General features: G+C 35.1%; 1 protein-coding gene and 1 pseudogene across 1 annotated transcript in view; one reads left to right on the plus strand and one right to left on the minus strand.

Moving 5' to 3' along the window:
• Positions 1-4662: 4662 nt before the first annotated feature.
• Positions 4663-23771, minus strand: part of LOC114246925 (peptide transporter family 1) — a 37070-nt gene continuing 17961 nt past the window's right edge. Inside the window, exons 2-13 of the mRNA XM_028179678.2 lie at positions 15586-15664; positions 12829-12970; positions 12402-12488; positions 10722-10996; positions 10450-10532; positions 9528-9692; positions 9291-9416; positions 9072-9194; positions 8637-8974; positions 6358-6577; positions 5527-5763; positions 4663-4879 (exon numbers count right to left, since the gene is read on the minus strand). Of these exons, the coding sequence (XP_028035479.2) occupies positions 4709-4879; positions 5527-5763; positions 6358-6577; positions 8637-8974; positions 9072-9194; positions 9291-9416; positions 9528-9692; positions 10450-10532; positions 10722-10996; positions 12402-12488; positions 12829-12970; positions 15586-15664 (2046 nt within the window). The 3' untranslated portion in view covers positions 4663-4708. The remainder of the gene's footprint in view (positions 4880-5526; positions 5764-6357; positions 6578-8636; positions 8975-9071; positions 9195-9290; positions 9417-9527; positions 9693-10449; positions 10533-10721; positions 10997-12401; positions 12489-12828; positions 12971-15585; positions 15665-23771) is intronic.
• On the plus strand, positions 6631-8607 carry LOC149503548 (juvenile hormone esterase-like; annotated as a pseudogene).

Consider the following 23771-nt stretch of genomic DNA (forward strand, 5'->3'; position numbering starts at 1 on the left):
AAATCGTTAATTAACTGTTCGCTCAGTGAGTACAGTTTCCTAATACCTACCTCTAATCTAAATTATAGGTATAATACTCCCAAGCCAAATTTTTATTCGGCAACATCTCTTTTGGCTAGTTATGAATACGTAAATGTGTATTTTGGTGTATCCCCGATGGACTTCATATTGACATTATCGTTCCGGGCAAGATGTTATCTCTCTGTAGCGTATTCAAACCTACTCTCTCATAACGATGAGCTCATCAAAACTGAGTTCTTGACTGCGTATTCGTTCACATCAACTGACAAATTTCACACACTATCCATTAGATTAACTGTACGTACTTAGACACAACACGAATATTTCGCTATGCCTATAAATTAGCGAGTCACCCTTTCATAAACAAGCAATTTCGGCAACGACCATAATTTGGCGCTAATTCCGTATTCGGAAGTCATGCCCTAGTCCACCCTGTAATTGATTTGTCGCGGCAACTGGCGACCCTAGAACCTAGGCACGTGCCTTACGCGTGACCCACCCCGCCCACGGAGACCATGTTTGATAGTTTTTCGCGTGAGATACCCCGTCGGTTCTCATTTGTCTTGCGGATTCTTGTGTGTGTTCTGTTCTAAACGACCACGTTATTGGGGATGATTATTCTGTAAATAGGAAACTCCGTGTTTTTGCTGTATCTAAGAATTATTGTTTTACTTATAAAACGTTTAAGGAAGTTGCCGTAATAGTACGATACTGGAATGAACTAATGTTTCAAATTTTATCACCCGGAATGTTTCAATAAAGTGTCGATACTGAAATCAATAATTTGTAGTTTAATTTTGAATATAAAAAAAAAGAAAGTCTGAACAAAAAACCACATCGGATTTGCTTAATTTATTTATTTGGCTGCATATGCTCGATGGAGATTATCCAACGAGTGCACACACGTGGTTTGTAGTTCCTTTGTACTGCAGGCCGCGTGGCTAAAGGTCGCGTGCCGGAGCCGCGTGCGACCCGCGACCGACACGCGTCCCTCAAAGTGCCCGGAACATGTATCGACGCCTTCACCAGAACATTCTACTGACAGCACTTAATTAATTCGTATCGACATTATTTATAAACACTCAAACTTAAATCGATTACTTTTTTTTTGCTTTGCTTACCAAAAACCGAATCGTTTTAATATTTTTTTTTCGAAGGACTTAATATCCTTTACTATAACACTTTTAAATGGGACTTTTCGATATTATGAATATTTAAAATAACATTTTTTAGCCGTAAAAGTATCCGAGTTACTGATATGCTTTAACTTTTCAAATCTTAATTTGTCTTCAGGCATGGTCAAATCTTGGCAAACTATTTTAAAATTGACTTCAGACGATTATTTGAAATACCAGCAATACATAAAATACCTAAATAAAAAAGATACAGATAATTTTTTAATAAAAGTAATTGAGAATAAAACGTTATGGTTTAAACTTGACTCAAACTTCCTTAAGTTTCTGTATGCTAAATTTAAAAATATACATCTTTTTGCATTCCACTCATTTATCATTACTTATAGTCACTTAAAATTCAAAATATTCTGAGTACTTAGACAAAAATCTGATCGAATCAATAGATCGGAAACTAAATCGCTCTCATTGTTAAACCCCAACCCGTATTTATTTTGTGTTTGTTGTATTTAAGCATTTATTATACGCAATTATTAACAAGACGTCAACAGACTGATGCTCATCATTGTAGTGTATGCTGCGGTTCTCAAATTTTGGAAGGTCAATATTAAAAATAAACTGTAACCGTAAAATGCCATATTTTGGTTTTTTAAGTTTTCAAGATTTGTTCACATTAAAATTTAATGAATACTTATGCTTAAATGCTGAAGCCTACTCTACTCAAACCACCAATGTAAACATTATTTGTCTGATTTTGTTAGTTGTCTGATTTTGGTAATATGAACAATTTAACAAAATCCTTCTGAATATTTGTCGATTCTATTACTAGATTGAAATTTTTATTTCTGTTACATAATTACTACACTTTGACCTTTAATCAATGATTAAATTATTGATGGGTTTATATGGAACGATAATTCATACAGCTTAAGAAAAAATTCTACGCAGGCAGCTAAAGTTTGACAGTCACTGTCCCGACCCCATTTTGAAGTTGAATCGTCACAAGGGTTAGTTTAGGGAACGAGAAACCCCTCGTATGTCCAACCCTGTAAGTCCTATGGGAACAACACACAAATTAACCAAAACTAATTGTTTAATGTGTTAACGTTCTTCGAATAAACAGATTGCACAGTTCGAGTGGTAGTGCTTCCCTGTGCGGCGATAACGGTATGTTCTTGAATAAAAATACAGCTCTTAATAGTCCTTATACTTCTTCTTCTTCTCCATCGCTCCCTCATTGCTGAGGGTCGTGACTCCGTTTCAGCTTGTCGGCTGCCAGTCTCCATCGGTTCCGGTCAGTTGCCTGGTGTAGTGCAGCGCTAAGTGGTCCGCTGGTTTCCTTATAGTCCTTATAAATACATTAAAATAAATAGCCGTGTAAAAATTTTTTATTTGTTGTCGCTAGTCGACTTAAAGTAGAAAATACTTTTTTATGTGTTCATTCTATAGCGATGTAAATTTAAAATAAAAATCATGTTAAAAAAAGTGGGATGATTGTACTTGATTTACTGGTGGTAGGACCTCTTGTGAGTCCGCACAGGTAGGTATCACCGCCCCGCCTATTTCTGCCGTGAAGCAGTAATGCGTTTCGGTTTGAAGGGTGGGGCAGCCGTTGTGACTATACTGAGACCTTAGAACAATATCTCAAGGTGTGTGGCGCATTTACGTTGTAGATGTCTATGGGCTCCAGTAACCACTTAACACCAGGTGGGCTGTGAGCTCGTCCACACATCTAAGCAATAAATAAAAAAAAGAATTAAATTTTGATTTAATCCAATGTATGGAGTGAGTGAAAAATTTGAATGTGTCAAAGATTTCATTGCGAGGGCGGCACTGAAAATTTCGGGAATTAACGAAGTGACACAACATTCCTATTTAAAAATGTATTTATTGCTTTTCGAAGTATTCTCCGCGAAATTTGACACATTTTTCCATACGATGGAACCAATCATTGAAGCAATCATTCCATTCGGAAGTTGGGGTCTCCAAAATGGCCGTTTTGTAGGCGTCCACAGCTTCTTCAGGTGATGAAAATCTCTGTCCACGCAATTTATTCTTTATTTTAGGGAAAGTATAGAAATCATTAGGGCTTAGGTCGGGGCTGAACGGCGGACGGTCTAATAATTCTATGTTTTCTTGCTCTAAAACTCTTTTGTTCTGTGCGCGGTGTGAGAACTCGCATTGTCGTGATGGAGGATGATGCGGCGGTTGCAGTTCTCTTTACGGAGTTCAGAAACGACCTGTGGCAAACAAATGCTAGCATACCACTATTCATTAACCGTTCTTTGTCCCTGAAGAGGAATAGTCGTAACATGGCCGGTTTTGGAGACAAACGCGGCCACCATTTTTTTTTGCAACACTCCGTGAACGAACAATTTTTGTTGGCTTTAACTCATTTTCGAACACCCAAACTTGTGACTGGTTTTTTGTTTCGGGTTCGTACGCGTATATCCAGGATTCGTCACCTGATACAATGTTGTATACAGCATTTGAGGATCCTGCGTGGAATCTTTCGAGAGCTCTGACGCACCAAGTAACACGAGCCGCTTTTTGCTCTTCACAGAGCGAATGCGGTATCCATCGGGAAAACAACTTTTTTACACCTAATTGTTCATGCAAGATTATTTGTATTTGACTCATGCCAATGTCTAAAGTTGCCTGAATTTCGCGGTATGTCACATGTCGATCTTCCTCAATCAGCTTACGCACAGCATCAACGTTTTCTTGGGTGACTGCAGTTTTTGGACGACCTTGACGGGGATCATCACTGAGCTTGACACGTCCACGTTGAAACTCAGCAAACCAGCGATAAATTGTGGTTTTGGATGGGGCTTCATCACCAAATGCAGAAATCATCCGGTCAACACACTGTTTTTGTGTTAAACCACTTCGAAAGTCATAATAAATCATCGCTTTTGAATTTTCTCGAGTCAATTCCATTTTCTCAACGACTAAACAAGTTTGACAAAACCTCGTGACAAGACCGAGAATCTTTTTTTAAATAAATAAATGGTATTCGATTTTTAAAACCAAGGAGTTTTCAATTAAGAAGATTTTAATATGACAGGAACAGTGGAAATATTCCATTCCCGATACTTTTAGTGCAGCCTAGTACAGACACGGAGGCTAAAGTATTACTATAAAATTATTGATTTTACCGAAAACAAATTTAAGTAGGTACAGTATAGTAAAAAAATGTTACGAACGTTAACCACTAAACGCGTAAGAAAAAAAAGAAGAAAAGATAAATAGTTCGGAGTTTAGGAGTATATGTTATTTGAAGTAAGTATAGTTGATATTAGAAGACCTTCGATTCCTTTAGCATCGGCAAAATTACTAAATCGAAAATATAATCCCATGTCTAAATTATTGAGTAATAGATATGAAAATATTTTTATATGTGGCCTTGAAATATTGCACTATAATATGTAGGTATTATATGGAGTTCAACCTGTGGTGCCATCGTCATTTCCACTTCAAGGACATGGATAGGAAAACTAAAATCATATTAAACATTCTAAAATCATAAACTTTATTAAATTAAAACTTAAAATCTAATTATCTTTTTGTTGTATTGTTGATTTTTCCGGCATTTTGATCTCTTCAACGGCAATATCCTCCTCTGTGCTCGATTTGTGATCCACGTACTTGTATCTGAACGCCATCGCCGTGAAAATGAACATGTCCAATAACATAAGACCGGCGAACAAGAAGAATTCTTTCCACTGTAATAAAATAACATAATTAGATTAGCTTTCATTTTAATACGCTTTTATTAGCTTCAGATGTATGTATGTTTGTAACGGAACCTTTGAACATGATTTTGACCCCTTCAAAACGTCGGATTAACTCCAAATTTGGTATACTTATTAAGGACAGATGAAAATTCAATATTAAAAAACATATTGAAAAAATTGAAATTCAACTAAAAAATGAAAAATAAATAATAGTTTAAAAAAAACTAACAAAATACGCTTTTATAGAAAATCTAACTAAAAATAGAATATAAATTTTAATGAATTTGAATTAAAAATAGTGCAAGAAAAAATGGTTTTATTGTAAAAAAAAGCGTGGGGTGCGTGGTATCAGTAGTTATAAATATTTTATGAACAGATATGAGTAAAAGGGTTATTTTGAAAATACTCCGAAAAGCACGCCACGCTTTTTTTACAATAAAAACATTTTTCTTACACTATTTTCTAAATTCAAATTTATTTAATTTATTTTCTATTTTTAGTTAGATTTTCTATAAAAGCGTATTTTGTTGGTTTTTTTAAACTATTATTTATTTAAATTAAGATATTGTTAATCTAATGTAAACTGAAATATATTAACATGCAGTTCACTGATTCAAAGTTGACTTTTTTGTTACCTGAGCATCCAAAAAGTTCCCTTCCACTATGAGAACAACGATCAAATTTCCAAAAGCGACAGTGAGAAGCCAGACCGATTGCAGTACAGACTTCATACTAGCTGGCGCTTGTGTGAAAGAGAACTCTAAACCAGTTACTGAAAACATCACTTCGCCCATAGTCATTACAACGTACTGAGGTATCAACCAGAGAATGTGTATACTATTTGGTGGAGTTATAACCACTGGATTTGCTTGCTGTAAAAAAAGATTCAAGTAGATTATACGTTGAATAATTTCCGCATCTAAAATTCAAAGTAACGACCTATTTGTATTGTTTTCTATCATCAACATCCTTTCGTTTTTGAGCTGCTTTTAAAATTTAAGTCCAATTCAATTATTTTGTGAAGGCATTAAGAAACAAAAAACTAAGTAACATCCCATTGATGTATTTAGTAGTAAGTCGTAGTAGTATTTAGTAGTGTTGGCAGTTCACCTCGATGATTATATTCAGATGAGGAACCCATAAATACCACAATCCACGTGAATATCACCAATAAACTTAGACATTAATAAGTAATTACTAATATTGCAAATGAGAAAGTGAGTTCTGAATTTGTTTGTCACGTTTAAGCTACGCAACGGATCAGGAGTCCAGAAAAAAAGAAATAAAGAACTATTTATTGCCGGAAAAGCACTATTCTTGAGGGATTATTTCTATATTAACACGAGCAGACACGCCGTCAAAAGCTAATATAATTTTATAATGCAACTTCGCAGAACGCGTTATAATTGATTTTAACTGTTAAATTGGCTCAGTCCTTTGACTTTTGTCCATCAATAAAAACTTACATAAGCACCGTCCGCGTCTTCGTAAATATTGATAGTGTAGACTGCTCCAGATTTAAATGCATATCCTTCTAATACTTTTTGGTCATTCACTAAAACATCGCCATTGCCCTTGGTGATCTTCACCTGACTGATATCATCGCTTTGCAGTGACAGTCTTGTTTTGTTCTTCTTTGATTCCACGATTGCAACGGTCACCGGAGTTTGGACGTTTGACAAAAACCTGTACAAATAACACAAAACTTAATCAAATAAAAGTAAAATACTTTGTGTTTATGTGAGTGTGTGTGTGTGTGTATGTAAAAATTTAATTAAATCTGAAAACTTGCGAATAAAACAAGAGCGACGATAATTCAATCGAAGAAACATAAAATGAAATTATAACTTGATAATGCATCAAAAAGTATTAACGTTACGTATGAATGTATTGAATTTGCTTTTTTCAATCTTCACATTTTTTGGAGCGGAATGCTATAAAGTTCGTGTCAAAGTTGAACAGGGAACGATCGTTGGCATGAGTCGGTTGACCGTTTTTGATGGCAACGTTTATTTCGCGTTTTACGGAGTACCGTACGCTGAGGCTCCGGTAAGGGAATTGAGGTTTAAAAATCCAAAAAAACTGAAGAATTGGAAACGACCTCTCGACGCAAGTGTGGAGTATCGAGGCGCGTGCCCTCAAGCGCACATAGTTCACAAGAACTCACTGTATGGATACGAAGATTGTCTCCATCTAAACATTTACACGCCAAACATTCCGAAATCGGGAGACAAATTAAAGGCCGCACTCGTGTGGATCCACGGATACGCTTTCGCATCAAGCTTCAGCCAGTTACACGGACCAGACTTTTTTATAGACAATAATGTGATTGTCATTACACTTAACCATAGAATTGGCGCATTTGGTTTTGCGAAAGTGAATAATTCAGATACGCATACAAATATGGGTCTAAAAGATATAGTAGTTGCATTGAAGTGGATAAAAAAAAACTTGAAGTCGTTTGGAGGCGATAAAAATCAATTGACCTTAATGGGTAGTGGGTCCGCTGCGACGCTTATATCTATGTTATCGACAACTAAATATAACAACTTATTCTCGAAGTTAATATTACATAGTGGAGCGATGTTTTCGCCGTCACTTTTAAAAAAAGACCATGTTTCGGAAGAAAGACAATTACGAAAGGAACTGAAGAAACTTGATATGAAAAATTTAGAAAATGCTTCAACAAAATATATTGTTCAAGCTGCAAGTAAAATTTATAGTAGGAAAGAAATAACCGACCATCAACGGCCTTTGATACCTTTCTACCTATCGTTGATAGAAATATTAAGAAAACCTTATTTTTGAAAACACCATTCGAATATTATGAATCTGAAGATAAGAGTCAGGGATCTAAACCGATTTTGATGGGCTTTAACAGCCAAGAATGTATTTCAGAAGCTATACCTTTCCTCCATAACGCAAAATTATTGAATTTAATGACAAATTCATTCAAATTCATTGTTCCATTTCACGATGGATGCATTCACAAATATGGATCAGAAGCATACGTTCAAGTTGCGAATGAAATAAAGAAAACATATTTTAATGTTACGATTTCTGAGAATTCTCTTGGAATGTTTTTAAAATACGTTTCTGATTTACATGTGTATCCTATTTTCAAATATGTTAAAACTCATTACAAGAAATTTGAAAATAACATATACCTTTATAAATTCAAGTACGAGGGCTACTTCAATGCTTTCAAAGCGACATCGATAGGTGAATCGAATGCAAAAGTCAAGGGAGCCTCAAGCGGAGATGAAATTTGCTATTTATTTAATTGCGAGCCACTGGTTGATGTTTACGTAAAAGTAAACAAAGATGATAAGCACAGAGATAGACTGTTTATTAAAAGAATAACGGAACTTTGGTCCAATTTTGTGAAACATGGTGATCCAACACCGCCGAACTTTAAAGGAGAGATCACTTGGCCTCCGGTATCCGCAAATAAATATAACATGCTGCTAATAGGAAATAAATTTAGAGTAATTGAACCAAGAAAGGAACAAGAAATGTTTTCCTTTTGGAGTGATATTTATGAGAGGTATTTTAATCCGAAAACTTGTCATAACTATCACCATGATGAATTATAAGACTACGTAAAATAATTTATAGATTACAAAATGTATTTTAATTATAATTCATTAATATATTTTAATTTTGATGAAACGTGAGTTTGTGATTAATGGACTGAAAATATAAGTTACACGTACGATAAAAGTTCAAACATTGAAATAATTACCTAACGCTTACTCCGTTGATTGCTTTGTCATTATTATCAGTGAAGTTAGAAATTCCTTCCCGATTAATGAAGAAAGAGTTAGCAGTATTTTCTTTTAAATAGAAATTTCCATTGTACACGATATTCGAACAATTTCCTTCACCACGTATATAATACGGCAGTTCAATAGACCCATCTGTGTTAATATCCAGATGCTCATAGACCGAAAGTGGTCCAATACTATGAATGTTGTTATTGTTGGCGTTGAAATCTCCTGTGTTGATTGTAAAATTACAGTCAAATCCATTGTACACTCGGAGTTGAGCCAACCCTTCCGATACCGGAGTACCGTATGTAGGCTGAAAATATAAAAAAAAAACACAAACATGAACATATGAACTGGATTTTGTAAAAATTAATATAAATCGAAATTTGTATAAAGATATATATATATACCAAAAGATTTAATTCAACTATTCCTGAAATAAGGAATGCGCAAGCTGCTAATATTCCACCCCAAATCATTTTGTGTAGCGGTTTCTTTATCAGTCTGCACCAAGTTAGGAATGGATAAATTGCCTGAAATAAAACTTAGTAAGTTGAAAGAAATCTGAACACGAAATAATTTTAAAGTTAACGATCAGGACTCATGGTTGATTGAGTTGTTTGACTTACCACTTCAAAGAGAGGAATAAATATTAAGATCAGGAAAGGATTAAGGACTTGCATCTGATCAGCTTTGAGCGTCCAACTACCTATGTCTTGTTCCATCCTGTCAGCTTGGAAGGTCCATCTGGAACCCTGACAAATAGCAAAGATATTCAACTGTACTTTTTTTTTCTATTTCTTATTTTGTTTATTTAAAAATAAATAAATAAAATATGAATATTCAAAAATGTGTTTTTAAAATACCTGCTGATCAAAAAGTGCCCAAAACACTGGTAGAGGAACGAATAGCACCAAAACCCTGAACAGCGACTTTATATCCTCGATTAGGCTCTTGTCATACTTTTCGTCAGCGTGGTCCAACCAGTGGTCTCTCTTCTGTTTGTTTTTGATGGATTTGACCACAGCATGCTGAATGTAATAAAATTTAATAGCATTAATTTTTTGATTATCTGCAAACAAATAACCACGCCTAAGTTTTTTTCTTAGAGCTTGAGTCAATTCGAAACTACTTTTCAATATGAGGTAATTATATTATTGTAGTTTAGTAAGTACTAGTAATAGCTTATGTAAAGTTATATGGGGATTATGATCTTTATTCTATTGTTTCAAAGGATTTTTCAAAGTAAGTATATACTGAGTAGCAGTTTTTGCACTAATATTTCAATCAACCGTTTTTATATAAATGAAATCTGATTGAAATACTCGTTATACATACATATTTTATAATTAGCATTTCTGATATTTTTATTTTAGAGTGTGATTACTTTTTATTTTTTTTTATTTTATGCATATAAAAAGAACTTACGTTGGTTATTAAATCGGAATATAAGAGATGTACCTATTTATAACCTGTTATTTCTTGTGTAACCCGTGGGTAAAATAATTCATTAAGCTATTAAATTATTATTGCTATCAATATGATTTATAATGTTGAGATTTAAAATGTAACACGTAAGTTAAGTTTCCGTAAAAACTTAGGCAAAAGTTTAATAATCGGTCTTTTCGCCAAAAGCCTGTGAGTGATCTTTTAAAATATGACTGACTTTTAAAATATGTGCTATAATAATATGTTAATTGAGACTTCGGTTTTATTTTTCGTTTTTGGGTCCGGTAACAACTGAACACCTTGCTCGTTCACTCATCTGTGAAATAAGAAAGTACATACCCCAACACACGTCGACACCTTTCCTAGAACATTTCCTGATGGATTTTTGATTATATACAGTCTTCGACCAGCGACGAAGATCACTGAAAACATTTCGATACGCATTATAATGATTATCTTTGTATTAAAATCTTCAAATTCTATGTAAAACATCTATTATGAGGATTTAATAAAACGAAATAATGTTATTTTTAATTAAATTTTAAATCCATACGGTTATTTTATTATTTTTTATTATTAAATAAATTATTCAAATTCAATGAATAACTTACAAATCGAAACCACCATTAGAATCCCTGGGACTCCGAAAGCCAATGAAAAGCAATCACTGTCTCCAAAACAGTGAACGTCAGCTCTCAGAATCGGAGTCAAGAAGGTGGAGATCAAACTACCCGCGTTTATTGCGAAGTAGAAAAGAGAAAAATAATAGCCGAGATATTTTGCCTGCTCTGGTAGCTTGAACTGGTCTCCTCCGAAAGCAGACACACAGGGCTTAATACCTCCCGTTCCGAAAGCTATCAATAGTAACGCCAATATTGTGAGTTCGCTGAAAAAAAATCGGTTGTCTGTAAAGTCGGTTTACTGACGATGGTTGAACGTGACAACGTCATAAGAAAATACTGATGGAATGGTTTCATTTTTCAATTATCGCAATTATCGTTGCTATAAACAATTGACACCACATTCACTTTTCACTGAACTTCATACTTGACGAAAACATGTAAATGTATTATTGTTTAGCAGCTGTCCACACGGATGCACCGCTCACACAAGTAGGAGAAATACATGTCGAATGCTGCCGAACGCGGAGGCCGATTGTGCCTCTTTGTCGCTCGTTGCGCGCTCTCGCTTGCACTTCAAGCTTAAATGGAACGCCTCAGAGCGAGGCAACGCCGCATGAGTCATGTTTTTTCGTGCGTGCAGCCAGCTCCATCGAATTATAAGACGTTGTCACCTCAAAAAAGGTGACTTCATCATCTACGTATTATCATCATCATCATCTATGTATTTATGCTACTGCGAAATGCCTTGCGAATTTTTATCGAAATCGTACCAATTTCTGATGAGTTGAGGTTTTAGAGGTTTTCGTTTTTTGGCGTACTTGTGTGGACGACTGTTAACTGTTGACTGTTATGAACAGTTTCGCTTTTTTTATGTCTTTGAAATTTACAGGCATCGTATCAGCCGCTACCAAAATTAAATAACTAAGTTATTGACATAGAATTTGTATAAGTTTAATTTTAATTTTTAGTACATACATATTTATTGCATCTATTGTGGAACAACCTCAATTGCGTGTATATAGGTAATATTAGTAGAATAATGTTGTCCTTTTTTCCCTACCTATGCTGATAGCCTAGAGAGGCTATTTCAGCTTTACCCTAGCGTATAAATGAGCTCTCGGGGCTCAAACCGGAAGTGTTGGTAACACTGGCCCTAGAAAGAGCAATGCTTCGCAGAGTCTACCACCGGAACGGAAACGCGGTCCACTGAGAAGATCCGGTGAGAAACTCAGTGGGCTCTGTCTATGGGTTAATTTACTTGTCGAGCCCTTCGTCGCAAGCGATAGGTTCAGCGAAGACGGTAACCGGGCTTGAGGTACCTAAAGGCATCGTTAATGGTTCGGGAGGATCCGTAATGACGTACTTAAGGCGACGTCGACCGTTTACCATTCGGTCGACAGGATCGGGTATGATGTTGTGCTGTGATTGCATTTAATTAGTACATCATATCAGTAATGTTCGAGGGTCTTCGTGATAATAGGTTGTTCAGTCAAGTTAGTGATCCCGCACTTCTTTATCAGCTTTCCTACCAAACTATGAACCTTAAGTACCTACTGATGATAGGATGTCAGGTTCAAGTGATTGATGTCAAAGAGCTCTGGTTAGTTCTTAACACCAGATGGAGCATTAACACATCTTCCCAACCACGATAGTAAAAAAAAAACTTACAACTGCGGCAAGCCGATAGGGGGCATAGCGGTCAGCGAAATTAGAACACTACCCGTAGCGTAGACCAGTGACAAATAAAATATGGTCCTGTAAAAAAAAACGGAATACATTAAAAACCACATAGTAAAAACTGCTTTAATAGAAAATCGAAATTTAAAAAAAGAATCGAGGTCATTGACCGTTTTACTGAACTACTTGAATGTGTAATTAAAACTAGTTTAATTTCACTTTAATTTCATTGTTATTGTATTATTTCCGAAAACTCGTACAATGTACTGTTTTCGTGGTCAAGGACAACTGATTACAACGGCTCGCGAAAACGGAGGAGATACTTTTACATGATTGTAGTTTATATTTCTCGAAAAAGTTAAAAAAATATAACATAATTCTATTTTAAATCGAATCTGAGGTAAGAGTACTTAATTACCTGAATCTTCCGAGCCATCCATCGGCAATCATGGCTCCGAGAACCGGGAAGAAGTAAGCAAACATCGTGAACACGTGGTAGATGACTGTGGCGTCATTATCTGTGAAGCCCAGTTTGTCTCGAAGGTACAACGACAAAATTGCTGCAAAAAAAAAAAAATAACATCAGTGTCAACGATCGCAAGGTCGAGAAAGAAGGTCAGTTGTTTTACGTAAGCTTTTTATCTTTTATTTGTTTCTGTCTTTGTTTTTTTTTTTTAATAGCTAAAGCTTAAGTAATTCAAGGGCAACCATAACCCAAGTCATGAACGATTTGAATGCATTGTTTATAAGCTACCAACCGTGAACACCCATGAGCGTTATTTATGCACATTTTTTGGAAATCTGCAATAATCGAATTTGTCGAATTCATTGTTTTGCCAGGCATGTTTCATCTATATTTGTGACTGTTGCAATCGTTGAACGGGAAAACAACCTACTTAAATAAATGGCCAAGAACATTTTATTGCGAGGAAGACTTGGACTTATGTTATGAAATGAAATTCGTAATAAAAAAATGTTACTTATATAACCTGCCTATAATTACTGTTTTTAATTTTCTGTTATTGAATAGTTATAGATATAAGAACTCTTCTTGACTTGACGTAATTACGGCGGTCGTTTTGCGTTATGGATATTTCCTTTTCAATTTTAGTTCGCATGCAACTTTTTATTGCAATCAAAGGCTGTAATGTAACATTGGTAAATGGACTTGAAATGATTTGATCCGGAATTATCGATACTCAGTCCAGTTCGATTATGAGTTTTTTGCTATTAAAGCTATGCAGACACTCCTGGTTAGATGATTAGTGGAATACATAAGAATCAGTAAATGCAACCCACCCAATAACATGGGGTCGAAATTTGAATTGTATATCATAGCACATGTTGCACCGTTCAAACCGGACGCTTGACTGCTTCGCGACAAAAATGGGCACGATAACCATAAAATAAGCTAGGAGGCCCATAACCTTGCCGTTTCACAATGCGCCTTACCAGAAAGTGGTCGTTGAAGATCCCATATGTATTAGTTTAATCACATTTTTAGTTTAAAATAAATTAATAATGTTTATTAATACTGTTAGATAGGATGACATTAAAATAGAACAAGAGATGGGAAAAAAAAAAAATTTTTTTTTTCTCGTTAACTAAGTAGGATATGGTAGTCGGATATACGATAATTTAATACGTACGTTAAAAATGAACACAAAAAAGGAGGCATGGTTCAAATGTTCAGATAAAAAAAAAAACGCAATTTATAAACAATTAGGGAGTCGATAATGTTTCATTAAATGTTTTAGAATAAGAAAATAAATTAAGTAAATTTGTTTTGTTGACCAGTTTTCGCACATATTGCAAACATGTTCTCCATTATTTGTTGTATAATCTGTACTAATATTATAAACAGGAAAGATTTGTTTGTTTGTTTGTATTGAATAGGCTCTGAAACTACTGAATCGATTTGAAAAATTCTTTCACTGTTTGGAAGCCACACTATGCCTTAGGGATCTTTACTAAAACTCCAATAATGTAACCCAAGGTGTATAAATTACCTAAAATATTCGTTACATCGCGTGCCCTGCGAAAACTATTGATGATAGAATAAAATAATGTAATACGACTTTATAGAACACATTATTATTTACAAAAAGTGTCGCGGTATCATATGTCTAAGTATTATAGTTATGCCACATTGAGTGTTCTTTTAGTTAAGAAAATAAAACAACGTCAAATATCGTTGACATTTTTGTTAAAGACCCAAGCGGAGCCGGATCGGGCTGCTAGTTGTTATTAAATACAGAAATAGGTCGATTGAGATCGTTGTAAACTCAAGTACCTACGTCTGATTACCGAAATACGTGGTGAAATCGGTTGCGACATACAGACAGATAATACCTGCTTGCTAAAGCTATACTGGAAAAAGCATTCAATTGAACATGCATCGACGACACATGTTATTTGCCACAAGTTGGAAATAATTATTGTACACGCGTACATATCAAGTGCAAATGTTCAGCTTCAAAGATTAACAAGGTTATAATTTTTTAATCGTGTTAATTAATTTTTAAACACTTTACGTAATATGAGAAATGTACTTATTTTCCCGTTGACATTCAATTTATTGCAAAAAAAAACATATTCAAATAAATAAATAAATTGGAATAATTGATTTAAATAGATAATATATTATGAATATGTAATTATTTCGGTGATCTATTGATTTGATTGATTTGATTTGTGGTAGGACCTCTTGAGAGTCCGCGCGGGTAGGTACCACCACCCTGCTTATGTCTGCCGTGAAGCAGTAATGCGTTTCGGGTTGAAAGGTGGGGCAGCCGCTGTAACTATACTTGAGACCTTAGAACTTATGTCTCAAAGTGGGTGGCGCATTTACGTTGTAGATGTCTATGGGCTCCAGTAACCACTTAACACCAGGTGGACTGTGAGCTCGTCCACCCATGTAAGCAATAAAATAAAAAATACACACAACAGTTTGTATGCTATGCTTAAATATATTTATGTATACAAATCTACAGACATTGTTGACAGTGCTTTGAACAACTGCAATAATAAACGATTGTAAATATGTGTAGTTTTAAAATATTGTTGTAATTCCGTAAATACTATGACAACTTACATCTTCTCAATGACTTATAAAAACATTATTACGCAGAGAACAAAATAAATAAATAAATAAATAAATAAAATAAAAACTTACTTCGCATTCCATAATAGGAGAATCTCTCGCAAAACTCATTTGTGACTATGAAGGCTACTGCTTTTGGATACGGTAGTTTCTGAAACAAAGAAATAAATAGTAATTTATATTGCTTTTACAAAATGATGTGAAATGCGATTTGATAAACAGCGTCAACGTTTCTTATATCTATATATATAAAAGAAAGTCGTGTTAGTTACACTATTTATAACTCAAGAATGGCTGAGCTGATTTGACTGAAAATCGGTGAGGAGGTAGTTTAGAACCAGGAGAAGGACATAGGATACATTTTATCACATTCCCGTGGGACGTGCCATAAAACGTGGTGTAACAAAACGCAACTGACAGCTAAACGTAATATATTCTTTGGTTAATTAAAGTAGAATTTTGAAGTTGACCGGTTGATGTGTTTGAAACAAACCGTGTGGCGAAACAAACTTTGCCGGGTCCGCTGGTTCTAAATAAAAGTGCTATTTTTTTCGCCCTAAACCAGGGACCATTTTATTTCAAATAGCTGACCCGGCAGACTTCGTAGTGCCTCAATCGATAGATAAAAGACCTAAACTTTTGTATAAAATAAACTTAAAACAAACAAAAGGAATCCGTCCGATGGGGGACACATCAAAGGAAAAACAAAATTATTATTTGTATTTAATTCCGAGCATTTTCATATTTATTCAACTTTTAAACCTTCTCTGGATTTCCACGAATAATTCAAGACCAAAATTAGTCAGATCGGTCCAGACGTTCTCGAGTTTTAGCGAGACTAACGAACAGCAATTCATTTTTATATATATAGATTAGGTTTCAGACGGCATATCTCGCGCTAAGGTATGAAAAGCTATTCCTCGTAAATAGTGCTTTTTCTTGTTGAAAGGTACCCTTTTCTCTATCCCTAACAATGTACATGTGCAAAATTAAATGATGAATGATCGGTCGAGCAGCTGAGACGTGAAAGTGTTACAAACAAATAAACTCACTTTTCCATTTAAAATATGCCTGTCTATTTGTTCATAGGTAGTTTGATTCGTTTACGTATTACGTTAAACTGGTGTTACCGCAGTAGTCGGAATTCGACTATAATTAATTGGAATTGTAATTTGTACACTATTATGATTGTGTTTTATACTTAAATTTCTCCAAGACTACACTATAAAAAATATTTACAAAGACAAACAGCTCAAATATATTAAGTGTATAATCTATGACAAACAGTATTTCATCTCAATTTGACAACAGACGTCAAGAACAAAAGTTTGACAATAATAGTATGCATGCGTGTGTGCGACGTGCGTCAAATACATGGTATGTAGTGTGTGTAATGTTTTCTTTATTGATTTAAAGTATATATTATGCATCATTTTAAAAAAAATATTAGCGTTGTGCACTTCTTCTCTATATTCTCTATAAGTGTGGAAAATTTCATACTCCTCCGTCCGCGCAATTTTCGTAAAAAGGGATACAAAGTTTTTGCTTCACGTATTAATATATAGATAAAAAACAACTAGTTTGTAAGATAGGGCGGTATTTATACTATACAAATGATATTTCGAGTTCTTTTCATAAGGTGGGTGACTGCATTCACGCGGTGTGTGTCTAAACTGAAAACACTTCACACCAGATAGGCCGTGGGTTCATTCACCCTAAAATATAAAATAAAATTACTACTCTACCGGAACACCATCTGAAAAATCATACATACATTTTCCACAAACACGCATGTATAAAGTATATTATTATTAATGATAAACGAAAAAAACAACAACAACAAAACTTTTTTAAACCAGACTTTTTTAACTAGTGTTGTGCTATACAGTGCGAATTAAAACTTTAAAACATCTGTACAAACGATGCCAGCATTTATTTACTCACATATTATTATATATAGAATACTCATCATTTAACACGTATTTACACAACAATCTATGCATATATGTACTACGTCTTAGCTGTCGTGATCAATAATTGCGCGCAGAAATTTAGCTTGCGTCATTTTCTATCGCCAGCTATTCCATCAGTTATACTACAGTTGATCCGCCTCAGGAACTAAGATAATTTTGTGCTTTATATTACATTAATATTTGAATTGAATTAATTTCATAAGTTTTTATGGTAGGTAAGTACCTAATAGATGTTCATGAACTTTCTGGAAAAGCCCACTGAGTTTCTCGCCGGATCTTCTCAGTGGGTCGCGTTTCCGATCCGGTGGTAGATTCTGCGAGGCACTGCTCTTGTTAGGGTCAGTGTTAGCAACACTCCGGTTTGAGCCCCGTGAGCTCACCTACACGCGTTAGAGTAAAGCTGAAATAGTCTCTCAAGGCTATCAGGAGAGGTAGGAAAATAAAAACCTGGAAATGAAATCAGTCACAAAAAAACTAGCCCATGTAATTTTTTTATTTCTATACTCACTGATATGTATTGGTTCAGTGTTTGAGTATTGTACCCGGAATGTCGTGAAATCCCAGCCATTTTTGCTGCGAAGCATTCTTATATATATTCCGTATGATTGTTATACCTAATAACACTATATATACCTATATGTACAAATGAATATACGTAAGTTATTCCAACAAGGGGAAACTTTCATCTCATATCTGAAGGTGTGCGTTTTATGTACTGTAATTGTGAATGGTCTCCAATAGGTAACCAGTTAACACCAGGTGAACCATGGCTTTAGTTTTTTAACACCATATTTTATTAGTTTGGTATATATATGTTTGTTCGTATGTAACAGAATCTTTGAACGTTACTTTCATTGACTTGAAGACCGATTAGCTTGAACCTTTGCACGCGCATCTAGATTTATTTTTTTCTGAACTATGCTGATAGCCTTGAGAGGCTACATCAGCGTTACCGGACGAGTAGGTAAGCTCACGGGGCTCAAACCTGGCTAAGTTGCTAACACTGACCCTAGCAAGAGCAGTTCTTAGCAGAATCTACCACCGGCTCGGAAATGCGACCCACTGAGAAGAACCGGCGAGAATCTCTGTGGGCTATGTCTGTGGGTTAGTTCACTCGCCGAGCTCTTCGTCCCAAGTGACGGGACGACGAGAACGATGACCGGTGCTTGAGGTACCTAAAAGCACCGTTAGTGGATCGGGAGGATCCGAAATAACGTGTTTTGGGAGATGTCGACCATTTTATCATTCGGTCCGGAGGATCAAGAATGTAGTTACCGGCGGCCACGATGAGAGGGTTCTCGTGTCGTGCCGATTTCGCGAAATGGCGCACTGCCATCAATCGACCATCAAGAACCGACGACTATACAATCATGTTCTAACTTCGCTCTAGCGCTGACTAGTATCAAGTATTAGTATGTTAATTCAGTTTGTTGTATTCGCGTCTTTTGTAGTTTTTATTGATTTCAAACGAAACTGTTAACTTATGGTATGATCCTCAGGTTTGAGCCCCGTGAGCTCACCTACTCGCTCGATGACGCCGGCATAGCCCTCTAAGGCTACTTACTAGCTTAGGTAGGATTTTTTGTTATAAACGCGTAGAACACTTGACGGGGCCATCGATCACAAATGCTCATTAAACCACACCGCTATTACCACCAAATACAGGCTAATCATTTCGAAATTAGCGTACAAATTTAGCACATCATTTAATTATCTAAACGATGTGGGTGTTTTGGAGTTAATTACTTATCGATCTATTAGGCATTTACATTAATTAGCGTCTATTTGTGGAAATCCAGAACAACCACATTGGCTAATTGCTTTGGTCAGTTAAACAGACAGGGCTATAATTAACGTCGCAGTCCGTGTCCGGAATGACGTGCGACAGGGAACTTCGTAAACGGCCACTAGCTATTAAATTAAAAACTCATTTGTAAATTGAAATCTATATATATATAAAAATCAATTGCTGTTCGTTAGTCTCGCTAAAACTCGGAAACGGCTGGACCGATTTGGCTATTTTTGGTCTTGAATTATTTGTGGAAGTCCAGAAAAGATTTAAAAGGTAGATAAATATGAAAATGCTCGGAATTAAATAAAAAAAAACAATTTTGTTTTTCCTTTGATGTGTCCCCCGTTGGATGGATTACTTTAGTTTGTTTTAAGATAATTTTATACAAAAGTTTAGGTATTTTATTTATCGATTGAGACACTAAGAAGTCTTCCGGGTCAGCTAGTTCATTGATAAAAAACTAGGTCTTAGCTTATCTTGAATACGTGTCTAAAAATTTTATTAAATTAATTCTGCCGGTTTTTATCATACTCAAGTTATTCATGATGAGTAAATTAAGCGATATAGATGTTTGTTTCAATTTTTCATAAATATTTTCGAAACTTTATACTGGTTCAATTATTAGTATTGTTACACTTAAGAAATTGTACATTTTCAGTACATAATTTTAAATGGATTACTTCATTTTAGTTTCTTATGATAATTGAGTCGTCTATTATCAAAGGTGGCAATCTGTGCATTTGGACAAAAAAATGTTGTTGATATGTCAATACAGATTGATTTGGATATAATCGTCTCCTTCAAAGAATACGGTTCAAAACCTGCATTAAATAAAGGTTAATACTTAACCTGTTATTTATCTAAGATGTCGTTCAGATGAGTTTTGTGACTGCCAATGGAATACAAAGTCAATAATTCGTTTTTCTGATTTACCAATAATTGTCCAAAAGTCACATTGCCGGCTTTGATAATAGTCGACTCATATATGCTTTAGCAATGCAAACATAAAGATTATGCGTTTTTACTTTGCTCTAAATACATCTAAATATTCTATGGATTAGACTAAAGTAACGACAAACAACTAAATAAGGACATTTCATGAAATGACTTATCTTCATGTAGCACTCTCACATATTCCGCGCTTAATATGATCAGCGAATATTCGGTCGCGTCTAACCACAATAACTAATCACTTTCATTATTGGATTGAACATGATCATAAGGATTCTGGACCGACATCATTCGATTAATACTAAACAATAAAACTTACGCTAATATCCTCGTTACAAAACTGGTAGCAGGACCTCTTGTGAGTCCGCGCGGGTAGGTACCACCACCCCGCCTATTTCTGCCGTGAAGCAGTAATGCGTTTCGGTTTGAAGGGTGGGGCAGCCGTTGTAACTATACTTGAGACCTTAGAACTTATATCTCAAGGTGGGTGGCACATTTACGTTGTAGATGTCTATGGGCTCGAGTAACCACTTAACATCAGATGGGCCGTGAGCTCGTCCACCCATCTAAGCAATAACAAACAAAAAAAAAGTTGCTTAATTAAAATTGTTTCATTCACTGTTTCCAGTACTGAAGATTGGTTTCGAAGAGAAACAACTTCTTGTAATTTTATGTTTGCGTGCACAGAGTGTCCTCACTTCGGTTCCGTCTTATAATGAGCTAATGAACGATGACACAAACGTTTTCACGTAATGAATAATTGCAGTGTATTTTCTTTTTTATAACCCATTTCGTCTATAAGAATTATATTAACAAATTTTTTAAAGATTGCCTAAGCAGCGTTCCACTATTTGTTACATAATAATCATATCGAGGGGTAAAGGCTATTTGGTTTAAGCGACAATTCGCTTAATACGCCACATCTATATTTATAATTAAAGGTTTTACTTGGTATTAGTATCAACAATTCGATGTTCTTAATTGAACCTCAATTAAGTTTACACCATTCAAATAACTGAAGTAGCTTTTTTGTTATGATATTATTTTCCAAATTTTAAATGGCTCCGCTGTAATGATGCAAAAGTGTCGCCTAAGCCAAATAACTTTACGTCCCTCGATATACAGTTACTGGCTTATAATGTTTATAATATAACTACATTTAGACACATCATAATCATTAATCTATACTAATATATAAATCTAAAGTGGTTTTACGGATGTTCCGTTTTAACTACTGAACTATGCATCCGATTGACTTGAAACTTGGCATCCATGTAGAAAATACATGTATTTAATGGATAGGCTAATATTTATATGAGTGTTGGACTCCCTACACCAGTTGCGGGGGCGTTAATGATGAGAATCTTTGTGGGGGTGTGAAATAATAATGTTAATTTTAAATGCCCAGCGAAGCGGACGGGTTCAACTAGTGTATGATACAATTTTACGCTGAATCTAATGAATGAAACTTATGGAATATTGTAATTTGGTCATTGTTAATGAATTTCAATTGAACATCAGTTGTTTCCCAATATGAAAACCGACTACGTTTATCATTGCACCGGCTTCTGCACAAGGGTTAATTGGAGCCAACTGAACACTAAAATTACTCGCGACATTCAGGTCGGTGTCTTGTTCCGAATTCCACATGATGGAGATTGCATGTAAAACTGGTAACAACTGGACTTTAATTCTGTCTTTGTTGAAGCCGCACCAATTACGGGGCACAAGGCAGACGCTTGATAATATCGCGCACGAAATTGGTTTTGCGAATCTATACATTTTTTTTTCGCGGTTGTGGTACGTTCGTAACTATTTATTAAATACTTTTTTAAGTTCCACATTTTCGAAATTATTTTTCGAATGTACATTGTATAAACTATTATTTAACGGGTTCTTACTATGATCTTCGCATTTCATGATACTTGGGCGCTGTTGCGACAAATATGTCCACGAATTTTTCTGGTAAGATCATTTAAAAAAAAAAAAAAACCTGTTTTGATGTGAATATTCCGAAACGGCTTTTTTGGACTAGACGGAGAGACGAACTATTGGTTATTTGGTGTTAAGCTGGCACGAAACACCATAGATATTGCTAAATGATTTCAACCACTCGTCTTGAGATCTTAGGTCATTGTGCTGTAGAGGCTTTAACGATGAAGGAAAGATCTCCCATCGAGCGTATGACAGTGCTCAGTAGATCAACGGTCCGAATGCTGTTGTTCGGAACTTGTATTTATATCAAGCTTATCTTGAAAATGCTGTATGGGAGATTCAGGCATCTGTCAAATATCTTGTGTTCTGTGATGGCTACCCGCCACAATGTCTATTCATGTCCTGAATGACGGCTGTCCCATCTTTCAAATTGAAACGAAAGACTGCATCTCTTCAAGAATAGAGATGATAAATACGCGTGGGTATTACAGCACTACAGACCGCTAGTAATGTTTTTCGAGTGACATTTCAATACTTCTTTGGCTTATGTCGGTCCGCTGTTTAGTCTAATCGAATAGCATTACATCGTAATAATATAATAAGCTGACATAAATAATTGTTTAGTAAGAGAAACCCAGCCACGCTCTGTCTGTTCCATCGACTATCGTTAGTTGGGTAAAGAAAACGATTTATTGAAATTACTCGCGTGTCGCATACGTTACTTTGGTGGTATTTTAATGGAAACCAACGCTGAAGTGCCACCAACAACAGCAACAAGTTTCATCGTTTTCAGATGAAGGGCTTAGAAACGCATGTTTTGTTCTTTAACAAACATTCTTCGAGAATATTCGAGATTTGTTGTTCTGGTCTTGCTATGTGTTTTCTGGATATAGTAACTAAAAAGTTTCCTTTTAGTGTCATTGTAACTAGAATGTCGAATAAAGAAGTGAATAGTCGCAGCGTCTGCAAATAAGCCGCAATCAATATAGAAAAGTGTAAAAAGCAACATATTTTTGGTATAACGATAACGCTGTGTCATATTCCACGCTATGAACGACCACAATTGGTAATCATAGATTATTTAGTATTCAATTATGTTTTAGTATTTACTTATAACAGGCAAGAGAAACGGAAAGGACAGCGAGATCTCATTTCGGGGGCCAAGATCCACTTCCGGATTTAATTTACACAGTTATAAATTACTTACATTTTTACCTATTAGTAAAAAAGTGAGTGATTTAAAAAGCTTGAGAATAGAATAAAATCGATATAGATACGATCAAAATAATTTTAATCCGTGTTATAATTTTTCCGTGAATCCATTGAAAAATAATTGTTTAATAAAGATTTTTGATGATTGTGATGAAGCTTTTTATTTACAAATTTTCATTTGACCGGCTGACTATTTCCGATGCCCCGAATAATATTATGATTGTTATGATCACAGTTATAGGTACACCTTGTTTATTTTAAAGTAACTGGTAATACATTGAGCTTATTTGCATACAAAAGGATTAATGCTGTCCAAGTTCATTGGCATTTAGACGTTTCATTTTGAATATAGGTATTGATACGGCAGATGATTATAAAAAAGAAATGAATTAACC

Source organism: Bombyx mandarina, chromosome 01, assembly GCF_030267445.1.
Source record: "Bombyx mandarina strain Sakado chromosome 01, ASM3026744v2".
In the NCBI taxonomy this organism is placed as follows: Eukaryota; Metazoa; Arthropoda; class Insecta; order Lepidoptera; family Bombycidae; genus Bombyx; species Bombyx mandarina.